General features: G+C 45.7%; 1 protein-coding gene across 1 annotated transcript; it reads left to right on the top strand.

The window, feature by feature from the left end:
• Positions 1 to 214: 214 nt before the first annotated feature.
• Positions 215 to 13522, top strand: lyve1a (lymphatic vessel endothelial hyaluronic receptor 1a; the record flags this gene model as incomplete). Its single annotated transcript, XM_080841148.1, has 6 exons — positions 215 to 317; positions 2037 to 2223; positions 7428 to 7567; positions 10860 to 11018; positions 11247 to 11329; positions 13289 to 13522. The coding sequence occupies exons 1-6, from the start codon at positions 248 to 250 to the stop codon at positions 13520 to 13522; spliced, it is 873 nt and encodes a 290-aa protein (XP_080697274.1). The 5' UTR covers positions 215 to 247.
• Between the last annotated feature and the right edge of the window lie 310 nt (positions 13523 to 13832).

Genomic DNA, 13832 nt, shown 5'->3' with positions numbered 1-13832 from the left:
ATGTGTGTGTGAGTGCTTTTGTGTGAATGTTCACAGATTTTGAGTGTGTGTGTGTGTGTGTGTGTGTGTGTGTAAATATGAGCGTACGTGTGTGAGTGAGTTTCACCACCTCATCAGAGATAGTGGTGCTCCGCCTGTTTCCTTCCCCTCGTCGAGTTAAAAAGCTCACCTTTCGCTCACCCCTCCAGTCCACACTCACACACTCACATTCACACACACACACACACTCATCTGCTGCTCCTCCACCATGGCCAGGGTTTGGCTTCTGATTTCTTTTCTCCTGTCCACTCATCCTGCTCATCTCCATCAGGTGAAAAGTAAGTTCATGATAAGTGTGTATGCATGTGTGTGTGTTCACTCCAGACTGTCTGTTTTGGTGCTATGGTAATGTCTTATGGTAAGGTTAAGGGTTATGGCATGGTTAAGTGTTATGGTATGGTTAAGGGTTATGGTATGGTAAAGTGTTATGGTATGGTAAAGTGTTATGGTATGGTAATTGGTTATGGTAAGGTAATGGGTTATGGTATGGTAAAGGGTTATGGTATGGTAATTGGTTATGGTATGGTAGTGAGTTATGGTAAGGTAATTGGATATGGTATTGTAATGAGTTATGGTATAATAATGAGTTATGGTATGGTAATTGGTTATGGTATGGTAAAGGCTTATGGTATGGTAATGAGTTATGGTATGCTAATGGATTATGGTATGGTAATGGGTTTGCATGGTCACAGTCATGCTGAAGCAGGTCACCTGTGTTGATGCAGAAGCTGATGTATTTTGATTTTGTGTGTGTGTGTGTGTGTGTGTGTATCTGTGTTTATGAGAGTAACTGTGTCTTGATAAGTGTGTGTGTGTGTGTGTTTATGAGAAAAGTTGATCATGATTAATGTGTGCGTGCGTTTGTGTGTGTTATGACAAAGGTTGGTCATGATTAGTGTGTGTGGATGTGTGTGTGTGCAGGGGCATAACTATAGGGGATGCAGCAGGTGCGGGTTGCACCTGGGCCCGATGATATTGGGGGCCCGTAGTCGTGCACCATAGACATATCTACACCAACCAAAATAGTCTCATGCCGGAATATGTGTGCGGGGTAGGGGGTGTGGCGGCAGTTACAACCATGAAAAAAACAAGGGGGTACGGGTGGTTGGTTAAGATGAGTGTGTGTGTGTGTGTGTGTGTGTGTGTGTGTTTATGAGAATGGTTGGACATAGTTGGTCATGATTAGTGTGTGTGCATCTGTGTGTGTTTTTGTGTGTTCCCATTTATCAATGTTGTCATTTATGTTTAAAGGCACCCAGTTCAACTTTATGTAAACATTCAATGAAAAATAAACATTACATTTCTAGTCTTTTTTACACGTAGTAAGTTTCAATAACTCCATACCATTCCATATCGACATTCAAGCAGCAAAGATGAGACGTCGTTGTGTGGTGAGAACTGATAGAAAATCGTAAACAACAACAATCGCCGGTGGGGAGAAGCCATTTTTCCATTGACTGGAAGGCTGCTTTATTTATTGTAGGTTACAAAAAATAAAGAAAATGGCGGCGATTGTTGTTGTTATCGATTTTCTATCAGTTCTCACCACACAACGACGTCTTATCTTTGCTGCTTGAATGTCGGTATATAATGGTATGGAGTTATTGAAACTTGCTACGTGTAAAAAAGACTAGAAATTGAATGTTTATTTTTAAGCCTCGAAAGTTGCACTGGGTGCCTTTTATATGTGTATGTGTTTCTGTCTGTATGTACATGTGTATTTGTGTGTCTTTGTGTGTCTGTGTGTTTATATGCGTCAATACATATTTGTGTGTGTGTGTGTGTGTGTGTGTGTGTGTGTGTGTGTTTCTGTGTGTGTGTGTGTGTGTGTGTGTGTGTGTGTGTTTCTGTGTGTGTGTGTGTGTGTGTGTGTGTGTGTGTGTTTCTGTGTGTGTGTGTGTGTGTGTGTGTGTGTGTGTGTGTGTGTGTGTGTGTGTGTGTGTTTCTGTGTGTGTGTGTGTGTGTGTGTGTGTGTGTGTGTGTTTGTGTGTGGTCAGGGCTCCCCGAGGATGGCAGTGTGGCAGGTGTGTTTCAGCTGTCCCGTATGAAGGGGGGGCGTTCCACTGAGCTGATCTACTCCTTTAATGTGTCCGTGGCCAGAGACGTCTGCCTGCAGCGGGGCGTTGCCATGGCAACCAAAGTCCAGGTGGAGCAGGCCCGGCGCCATGGGCTGCAGACCTGCAGGTAAGCAGAGCAGCTGAGGGTGGAGCCACAGGTATGTCACAGGTGAGGGTGGAGCCACAGGTATGTCACAGCTGAGGGTGGAGCTACAGGTGAGGCTGGAGCCACAGCTGATGGTTGAGCCACAGGTATGTTACAGGTGAGGGTGGAGCCACAGGTATGTCACAGGTGAGGGTGGAGCCACAGCTGAGGGTGGAGCTACCGGTGAGGGTGGAGCCACAGGTGAGGGTGGAGCCACAGGTATGTCACAGCTGAGGGTGGAGCCACAGGTATGTCACAGCTGAGGGTGGAGCCACAGGTGAGGGTGGAGCCACATGTATGCTACAGGTGAGGGTGGAGCCACAGGTGAGGGTGGAGCCACAGGTGAGGGTGGAGCCACAGGTTAGGGGGGAGCTACAGGTGAGGGTGGAGCCACAGGTGAGGGTGGAGCCACATGTTAGGGGGGAGCTACAGGTATGTCACAGATGAGGGTGGAGCCACAGGTGAGGGTGGAGCCACAGGTATGTCAGGGGTGAGGGTGGAGCCACAGCTGAGGGTGGAGCTACCGGTGAGGGTGGAGCCACAGGTATGTCACAGCTGAGGGTGGAGCCACAGGAGGGTGGAGCCACAGGTGAGGGTGGAGCTACAGGTATGTCACAGATGAGGGTGTAGATCAGATCGACCTAGACCTTACAACTGTGTACGAGTGAAGGCCACATCCAGGGATGTGAGTAAGTGAGAGGAGAGAGAAAGAGGGTACACAGGGAACATGTGTGAGGTGAGAAGTGTGTGTGTGTGAGGTGAGTGGTGTGTGTGTGTGTGTGAGGTGAGGGGTGTGTGTGTGTGTGAGGTGAGTGGCGTGTGATTCAGTTATGTGTACATGTGTGAGGTGACTGGTGTGTGTGTGTGAGGTGAGTTGTGTGTGTGTGTGATGTGAGTGGTGTGTGTGTGTGAGGCAGTGGTGGTCCGTCAGGGCCAGCAAGGCCTTCTCTGCTGGCCTAAACATCATCAGAAAATAAATTTAATTAAATAGATTTAATTTTAATAATTTCTTTTCATAAATATGCATTAAATTATTCCCCATAGTCCATTTACTTCATTTCATAGCTTCCAGCGTTGTTTATTTATGTTAGAGCTTTCATCCAATCATATTTCAGCTATCATGTGTTGCCAGGCTCCGAGAAATCTTCCCCGAGGCCTTCAGAATTAAAAGTGAGGGCGCCTGTAGTGTTGCCAGGCTCCAAGAAATCTTCCCCGAGGCCTTCAGACTTAACAGTGAAGGCGCCTGTACATCTGGGGCCGTATTCACAAAGAATCTTAGGGCTAAAAGTAGCTCATAAGTGGTGAATTTAGGAGAAACTCCTAAAAATAATGGGCGTGTCAGTCTTAAATTTAGGACTCCTATTTTTTTTTACTAAGAGCAATTCACAAAATATTTTATCCCTAAAAGTAGCACCTAAGTCTAGGACAGCTTAAAACTCCTCATGAGGACTCCTAAGTCACTAAGACCTATTCACAAAAAGTCTTAAAATGGCTGAAGCCAGACGTAACGTGTTGGAGACAATGAACGACTCTGAATTGTTGAGAAGATATCGTTTAAACCGTGAAGGCATCAACATTTTACTAGAATTAGTGCGGGATGCAATCACGTCTCCAACTATCCGAAACAACCCAATCAGTCCGGAAGTTAAATGTTTGATAACATTAAGATTTTTGGCTACGGGGAAAATGCAACTTCAGATGACTTCAGAATATCGCAATCATCAGTAAGCCGATTCATTCATCAAACAATCACCGCACTCTGTAGACCACACATTGTACAACAGTTTATCCGGTTCCCTTTGGACAATCGCCTACTTCAAAGGATCAAGGTCAATTTCATGGCGTTTGCAGGAATGCCCGGTGTCGTGGGTGCCATCGATGGAACACACATTAAAATAATTGCTCCATCCAGAGATGAGGACGTCTTTGTAAACCGCAAAAAGGTACATTGAATTAATACACAGATAGTGTTTGATCAAAATTTCACAATCATGGATATTGTTGCGAAGTGGCCTGGATCTACTCACGATTCGCGCATTTTAATGGCGAGCGCGGTCTGCGCCAGCTTTTTGAGCGGCACCATGTACCTGCTGGATGCCACTTGTTGGGTGACCGTACGCACCGCTTCTAAGACAGGAGGACTTAAAGAGCCGTATGGACTGATATTTGAAGTGTTTAAGGGCTGGAAATATGCCGATTACCTAATAGTTTGCAGGGAGCTTTAATTATTACTTCCTTGATTTCATGCAATTTCCGTGTTTTTTTCGGCAATTTCTCTTTCTCTAACGTGCAAAGCGTCATTCTCGTTGGATGCACAAACTTGTCATCATGCGTGTGCATTCTGCTAAGTGCACTATCCATAACTATTTAATATGACTTCATTTGAAGCCTAGGTTATTCTCTTATTTTCTGTTGATTTAGTGGGATCGTTAGGGGGATGTTAGGACTGAGTTTTGAATGAGAGCGCCTGTCAGCAACCAATCACCGTACGCACCGCTTCTAAACTCGTGCATGAGAATGGACGTCATCCATAGCAACGGAGTTTTTATCTTAAGCTTAGGAGTTGGTATTATCCTTAGTATGAGTAGGTCTCAGAGCCGTTGTGAATCACTTTTAAGAAATTACTCCTACGTAAAAGGTTCTAGCGCGAGTTAGGAGCACTCCTAGTGGTAAGATAAAAGGCTTTGTGAATACGGCCCCTGATTGGTTATCACAACTGGCTGTTTTAGTTCATTTAAATTGAATGAACTGAAACAGACAGTTGTGATAACCAACCAGAATTCGAGTTGGCGAAATTGGGGCCAGCTCGCAGGCATCACGTTGAACGTGACACGTACACGTACTTTGATTGGATACGCACTAGTGCGGCAGACTGAGGCAGTGCCTCAGGAAGTGCTCATTTTAGTTATGGAGGAGATATCGATCTGGGGCCGTATTCACAAAGAATCTTAGGGCTAAAAGTAGCTCATAAGTGGCGAATTTAGGAGAAACTCCTAAAAATAATGGGCGTGTCAGTCTTAAATGTAGGACTCCTAATTCACAAAATATTTTATCCCTAAAAGTAGCACCTAAGTCTAGGACAGCTTAAAACTCCTCATGAGGACTCCTAAATCACTAAGACCTATTCACAAAAAATCGTAAGATGGCTGCAGCCGACTTGGAATTGATAAAAGACATTGCTTAAACCGTGAAGGTATTAATATTGTCGTAGAATTAGCGCGGGATGCAATGACGCCTTTAAACAACGATGTGTCCCGAAGTAAAATGTGGAAACATAAAGATAGCCTATTTGGCTTTGCTGAAAACGCAAATGACGACACTGGAAATCATCAGTCAGCCGTTTAATTCATCAAACTATCAACGCACTGTAGACCCCACATCATCCAACAGTTTATCCAGTTGCTTTTGGACAATCGCCAAATTACACAATATCAAAGTAAATTCCATGGCGATCGCAGGAATGTCCAGTGACAGGACACACATTACAATAATTCGTCCACCGTGGCCTGGATGTACCGATGACTTGTGCATTTCAACGGAGAGCGGTCGCAGGTTTTTGAGAATTTACCAGCTGGATGCCGCCGGGGTGACAGTGGCTATTGGTCCTGGGACCAGTAGGCTTTCGCCTAGGCTACGGTTCACGCTCGTTTCGCTTTGATCAATTAAGATTGGAGGGCTTGAAGGGCCGTATGTGCTGATATTTGAAGTGGTCAAGGGCTGGAAATATAATAGCCTAACAGTTTGCTGGGTGCTTTAATTATTACTGCCTTGATTACATGCAATTGCCATATTATATATTGATCGCTTTCTATGTATCTTATCGTGCAAAGTGTCATTCCCGTTGGATGCACAAACTTGTCATCATGCGTGTGCATTCTGCTAACTGCACTGTCCATAACTATTTAATATGACTTAATTTGAAGCCTAGGTTATTCTCTTATTTTCAGTTGATATAGTGGGATTGTTAGAGGGACGTCACAAATGAGTTTTTAATGAGAGAGCCTGTCAACAACCAATGACCGTCCTCACCCCTTCTAAACTCGTGCATGAGAATCGTCGTCATCCATAGCAACGGAGTTTTTATCTTAAGCTTAGGAGTTGGTATTATCCTTAGTATGAGTAGGTCTCAGAGCCGTTGTGAATCACTTTTAAGAAATTACTCCTACGTAAAAGGTTTTAGCGCGAGTTAGGAGCACTCCTAGTGGTAAGATAAAAGGCTTTGTGAATACGGCCCCTGGTCTCTAATATGATAGAAACGCCATTTGCAAGACGGACCTTTCAAGAAAAAACTGGATATCGTGAGGATCAGGTCAGTTTAATGTAACTGGGACAATGCGATGTTTAGTGGACAAACTTGTTAAAGCTCACATCGGTGGACTTAATACAACTTTGTAGACTAATCCCTGAAAATCGCCTTTTTTAAGTTGTGACAGTATCCAAGCGATCATATAACTGAGAGTTTACTAATCTTAATTGTTAATATGGGTGTAATGATTTTAAATGCTCCGGAAATATTAATAAAGTCTGTTGTACTCGACTATGTTAAGGTGTTGCAATGCTCACTTATACTGCCTTTCTGTATAAATATATGGCTCGAGAGCCATGGCTTCATAATGATGGTATTAAGTCGTGGATTCACTCAGTTTAACTGTCGTGTAGGACATCGCTGAAGGCCTAGTCGTGAAATGCACGGACCGCCACTGGTGTGAAGTGAGCGGTGTGTGTGTGTGTGAGGTGAGTGGTGTGTGGATGTGTGAGTGAGTGGTGTGTGGATGTGTGAGTGAGTGGTGTGTGGGTGTGTGAGTGAGTGGTGTGTGTGTGTGAGGTGAGTGGTGTGTGTTTGTGTGTGAGATGATTGGTGTGTGTGTGTGAGATGAGTGGTGTGTGTGTGTGTGTGAGAGGTGTGTGTGTGTGTGTGAGAGGTGTGTGTGTGTGTGTGTGTGTGTGTGTGTGTGTGTGTGTGTGTGTGTGTGTGTGTGTGTGTGTGTGTGAGGTGAGTGGTGTGTGTGTGAGGTGAGTGGTGTGTGTGTGTGTGAGGTGAGTGGTGTGTGTGTGAGGTGAGTGGTGTGTGTGTGTGTGTGTGTGAGAGGTGTGTGTGTGTGTGCTTGTGTGATAAGTGGTGTGTGTGTGTGTGAGGTGAGTGGTGTGTGATGATGTTAACTGGAGTGGGGGCTTGTGTCTCTCAGGTTCGGTTGGGTTGATGAGCAGATTGTGGTCATTCCTCGGGTCCAGTCCAGTCCTGCCTGCGGTCAGAACAACACTGGACTGGTTCTGTGGCGAGTTCCGGTCGGCAAACACTTTGATGTGTTTTGTTTCAACCAAACTGGTACAGTTTGATTCCCTGAACTTTCACAACAGAAGTCTCTATTGTCATACTAATATTATGCTATTCTATACTATACTATGCTATAAAAGTACTGTCATACTAATATTACACTATTCTATACTATGCTATAAAAGTACTGTCATACTAATATTACACTATTCTATACTATACTTTACTATACTATGAAAGTACTGTCATACTGATACAACACTATTCTATACAATACTACACTAGACCTCTACTGTCATACTAATATCACACTATTCTATACTATACTTTACTACACTATGATAGTACTGTCATACTGAAACAACACTATTTTATACTACATTATAACACGGGTAGATGGAATCCACCATTCTGAGAGTGAGTTCCGGGGTGTGCTATATTCAACGGTATAGTAACTGTACAACCTGTTTCCATCTAGCGTTCCATATCAGTGCGCACTCAAAAAAAAACCTGAACCAAGATGGCAGCGTGTTGTGGGGAATGTAGTGGGGAATGTTTCATGTGAATAAAGCCATCTACACGACTTTTTATATGTCTACATTGACTCGGTTAGTTGTTTCTGTGCTACACTAATGTTGCAGAGTATTGTAAGTCTTAACTGAAAGTCTCGAATATTATTTGTAGGTGACGGCTAACGCTAGACCAAAAACCCATTATAAATGATAGTAGCTAGCTAGCTAGCCTCGCTGCTAATTAGTATAACGTAGCTCTCACACGCGAGTTATTGGCGGTATCCAAATCAATATAAACAAATATTAACAAAGTTGAAAGTGTCCCATTGTAGTTTTTGTTATTTTATGGCAACTTTATATAATGAGCAATGTGTATGAACAAAATGGTGCGAGATCAATGTCAATCTCCTAGCTAATCATGAACAAACCTTTAGGCTAACAGACGGGAAGTTCCCAATGCTATTTGTCTGTTGCATAGCAACAGCCACACAAAGGGGGACTATTGGCTACTGAAATGCGATACACAATGTTTGGTGACTAGAACTTTTTTGTGCTGAAAGGCAGCTTACTGTTTATAATTTTATTTTATTTAATATTTATAAAGTCGCTGGCAACCGTGTTATAAAAGCAATAAGGTACTCGAGTCAGTACGGTATCGTCAATAATGTACTTGTTCGAGGGTTTGCCGGCCCTCCGCTGCGCGTCGGGCCTAACAACACCCTCGAACAAGTACATTATTGACGATACCGTACTGCCTCTCAAACCTTATTGCTTAAGTATCATACCATCGTACCATGTTAATACTATACTGGGGCTGAAGGGTGAAAGCCAGGCACAGACCTGCTAGTTCACTGCAGAGGAAGTGAGGACCCAGTGAGCTAACCAGCTAACTCATCCAGTAAGAGCTATGCTAACTCTCTGCTAACCCAGTGACTGTGCTCTGCTGTGAGAGCTACGCTAACTCTCTGCTAACCCAGTAACAGTGCTCTGCTGTGATTTCCTCTTAACCTTCAGTTTACCTCAGTGGCTTCCTGCTGATGAACCAGGGGCTCACTGGCTGACGTGTGACACACACACACACACACACACACACACACACACACACACATTCACACATATACATGTATATAGAGACAGACAGACACACACACAAACACACACACCTCCAGAGTTTCATGAGTCACCCCCATGCAGAGGTGAAAATGTTCTGCTAAAATTCTGCGAGCTGTGTGAACCGACTTCCTGAAGTGATGCAATCAACCCAGCGCTGTGTAACAGGGCGCTACATCCAAGCTGACATCCTGCTGCAAAGTGGCAGGGCGAAATCCTTGGCTGTGATTTCCTGTAAATCCTGTGATTCCTAGTTTCCTGCTGATGAGAGCAGTCAGGGCATCAGCAGGGCAAGGGGAGAGTGAGGGGCAGTCAGGGCATCAGCAGGGCAAGGGGAGAGTGAGGGGCATCAGCAGGGCAAGGGGAGAGTGAGGGGCAGTCAGGGCATCAGCAGGGCAAGGGGAGAGTGAGGGGCATCAGCAGGGCAAGGGGAGAGTGAGGGGCATCAGCAGGGCAAGGGGAGAGTGAGGGGCAGTCAGGGCATCAGCCGGGCAAAAGGTTAATCTCACAGGTGTGGGGGCTGGGGTTAGAGATGTCCATGTGGTGTGGGGTTAGAGATGTCCATGTGGTGTGGGGTTAGAGATGTCCATGTGGTGTGGGGGCTGGGGTTAGAGATGTCCATGTGGTGTGGGGTTAGAGATGTCCATGTGGTGTGGGGTTAGAGATGTCCATGTGGTGTGGGGGCTGGGGTTAGAGATGTCCATGTGGTGTGGGGTTAGAGATGTCCATGTGGTGTGGGGTTAGAGATGTCCATGTGGTGTGGGGTTAGAGATGTCCATGTGGTGTGGGGGCTGGGGTTAGAGATGTCCATGTGGTGTGGGGTTAGAGATGTCCATGTGGTGTGGGGGCTGGGGTTAGAGATGTCCATGTGGTGTGGGGTTAGAGATGTCCATGTGGTGTGGGGTTAGAGATGTCCATGTGGTGTGGGGTTAGAGATGTCCATGTGGTGTGGGGGCTGGGGTTAGAGATGTCCATGTGGTGTGGGGTTAGAGATGTCCATGTGGTGTGGGGGCTGGGGTTAGAGATGTCCATGTGGTGTGGGGGCTGGGGTTAGAGATGTCCATGTGGTGTGGGGGCTGGGGTTAGAGATGTCCATGTGGTGTGGGGGCTGGGGTTAGAGATGTCCATGTGGTGTGGGGGCTGGGGTAAGAGATGTCCATGTGGTGTGGGGGCTGGGGTTAGAGATGTCCATGTGGTGTGGGGGCTGGGGTTAGAGATGTCCATGTGGTGTGGGGGCTGGGGTTAGAGATGTCCATGTGGTGTGGGGGCTGGGGTTAGAGATGTCCATGTGGTGTGGGGGCTGAATAGTACGCAGGTTCACAAAGGGAAGAGCAAATCTCCATTGAGTTATACTAGCGGCACACTGAGAGCCTGATAAAAGCCACACCGCCAACTCACTAAAAGCACAGATAAAAGCCAAACCTCCGACTGAACTACGTGCAAATCTCTCTCTCTCTCACCCACACACACTCACACACACTCACATACAAAGGGAGACAATTCCAACATTTTGTACCAATACAGTAAAAGCTTGACCAGCCTTTGATTTAAGATGAGACCATGAGAACAAACTTTTCAGGGAATTCAGGGATTCGGAATCTCTGAACAATCTAAGTGTTTGTGTGTGTGTGCCATTGTGTGTGTGTGTGTGTGTGTGTGTGACTATGATGTCTTACCTGTTCTAATGTCAGTTCTAAAGGGTTCCGTTCTTTAATATGCAGATCAGGAGCTCCAACTACTTGCTACAACAACGACTATGCAGCCACTCAGAACAAGAACCCCACCTCGTCCCTCCTCCTCCTCCCCTCCCCTCCTCCTCTCCTCTCCTCCAGGCAGTCCAGTGGAGGAGGCCCTGAGCAGCAGACAGACAGGAGCTGGAGGTGTGTGTGTGTGTGTGTGTGTGTGTGTGTGTATGCATGTGTGTGTGTGTGTGTATATCACCATGCTGTGAACTACAGTGTGTGTGTGTGTGTGTGTGTATCACTATGCTCTGTATGAAGTGTATAGTGTCTCTGTGTTTGTAAGAATATGGGACTGCGATGGGAAGATGTGGATTTACTCTTGTTTATGTTTAGATACATTCTTATATGTGTGTGTGTGTGGTACAGAGGTACCCACTGTGCTCCTGATCACTGCAGTGTGTGTGCTGCTGCTGCTGGGATTCACCTATCTTTGGTTCATCAGGAGGCGAGTACCGACACACACACACACACACACACACACACTGTAGACACACACACTGCCTACAAACAAACACACACACACACACACACACACACACACACACACACACACACACACACACGACAAATACGAAAAGTAATGGAAATGTTAATTCTGAAGTTGATCCTCACCTGAGCTGCTTACATGTCAAATCTCAGCAAACAAACACATCCCACACACACACACACACACACACACACACACACACACACACACACACACACACACACACACACACACACACACACACACACACACACACACACGACAAATACGAAAAGTAATGGAAATGTTAATTCTGAATTGATCCTCACCTGAGCTGCTGTTAAGTGCCTGGCTAGGGTCAGACAACGTAAACAAAAACAAGTTGGAGGGAATAAGGAAATGGCAGACAACGTCGGATAAGGGGAAAATAAACGATAATTTATTATGATTAAACTAACTCAAAATTATATTGAATAATGGAAAGAAAATATTAAAATCAAGGAAAAACGGTGAGACAACAAAATACACACAACCCAAAAGCTCAAAGTAACAAAGAAACAAAGAAACAAACGGGCCTTAAGAAACAGGCCTCCAGGAATCCTGGGCCTCCATCTCGGACTCTCACTCCGATACTGGTGGAATGTCTGGCGGCCTAGGCGAGGCAACGAGGCTTCTAGCGCAGCAACCTTGGTGGCTGCAAACATCAATGCGTCTTTCCAAGAACGCTCTCCCGGGTGACGTCACGAAGCGCCTTTTAACAGACTGACTCCGGCCGCCCACCCAATAGGGAAGCAGCAATTAGGCCGCTTGCTGGGCTGTCTGCAAAACACGGAACACAGGATGGTATACACAGGCCACAAAATGTTCAGGGACGTAACAGCTGCTTACATGTCAAATCTCAGCAAACAAACACACCCACACACACATACACACTCACACACACACACACACACACACACCTCTAACTCACACAGCTCTTATTCACACTCACATAAGCACACTCACACTCACACTCACACACACACACACACACACACGCACACACACTCTCACACACGCACACCTCTATATCACACACGAACTTACACTCACACACCTCTAACTCAAACACATACTGAATCACACACAACGCTAATTCACACACACACACACACACACACACACACACACACACACACACACACACACACACACACACATCCTGTGTGTAGACATGTAGACACTTCCCCTGATACCAACTCTATCCCATGAGCTCCTGTCTGATAAGGATGCTGCCTTTCCTTTCATACGCTGTCAACATGTGTGTGTGTGTGTGCGTGTGTGTGTGTGTGTGTGTGTGCACGAAGCATTGTCAACACGTTTCTCTTCATCTAATGTGTGTCTGTGTGCCTGTTTTTTTGTGTGTGTGAAGCATTGTCAGCACATTCGTCTCCATCTATCTATACCGGCACAGCTGAAGGTTTGCTCTTCTTGACCATAACGTTATGAGGCTAGCACACACAAACACACACACACACACGCACACACACACACACACACAAACACACACACACACTGCTACGGAGTAAACACATTTGATAGCATGACTAACACGCACACACACACACACTAAACAGGGATGACACCACGCACATACATACACAACCAAGTAACCAAGTACACATTACACACAGTAGCCACTTAATGCCACTTACTTTGGTGGACCCTCCACATGACCCTCCTTCACGTGACCCCAACATGACCTCCACATGACCCCCACATGAGCTTCCACATGACCCCCACATGACCTTCCACATGACCCCCACATGACCCTCCACCTGAGCGCACAAATGGATTTTGAGTGTGTAGGGAGAGGTAGTAGGTGGTAGTTTGTGAGTGTGTGTGTGAGTGTGTGTGTGTGTGATCAGTGCTCACGATGCCTCTTCTGTGTTCCAGCAGGAAGGGAAGCTGCTGCCCCCTTCTGGCTGGAGGTGCTCACTGCAAACCCAGCGAGACTGAGCTGAAGGAGGCCTGTGTGGTTCCCCTGACCTTCACCCAATCAGAACACACATCTCCAACATCTAACCAATCAGAACACACGCCACCAGCATCTACCCAATCAGAACACACGTCACCAACAGCTACCCAATCAGAATACACATCACCAGCATCTACCCAATCAGAGGAAGCACCCTGAACGACTTCTCTGTGTGAAAACCCCAGGCTTCATAGTCAGATACACACACACGCAAACACTCACACACACAAACACTCTCACACACCCACACACACAACCACACACACATTGGGTCTCCTGACTGTTCACAGGGAACACCATTTTTAATACAAGTTCATTCTTAAATATTGAGACATTGTTATTGTATTTGTTATGTATAAATAAAACATTTAAACAAGAGTAGGAGTCACTGTGATTTTTATGAGATAATGTTCTGTGTTCCAACACCAGTGCACCTCATGAATCATGCATATATTCACACCCCGTTCTA

The sequence above is a fragment of the Sprattus sprattus genome (genome assembly GCF_963457725.1).
Source record: "Sprattus sprattus genome assembly, chromosome: 6".
In the NCBI taxonomy this organism is placed as follows: domain Eukaryota; kingdom Metazoa; phylum Chordata; class Actinopteri; order Clupeiformes; family Clupeidae; genus Sprattus; species Sprattus sprattus.
This window is presented reverse-complemented; position numbering and strand designations above follow the sequence as displayed.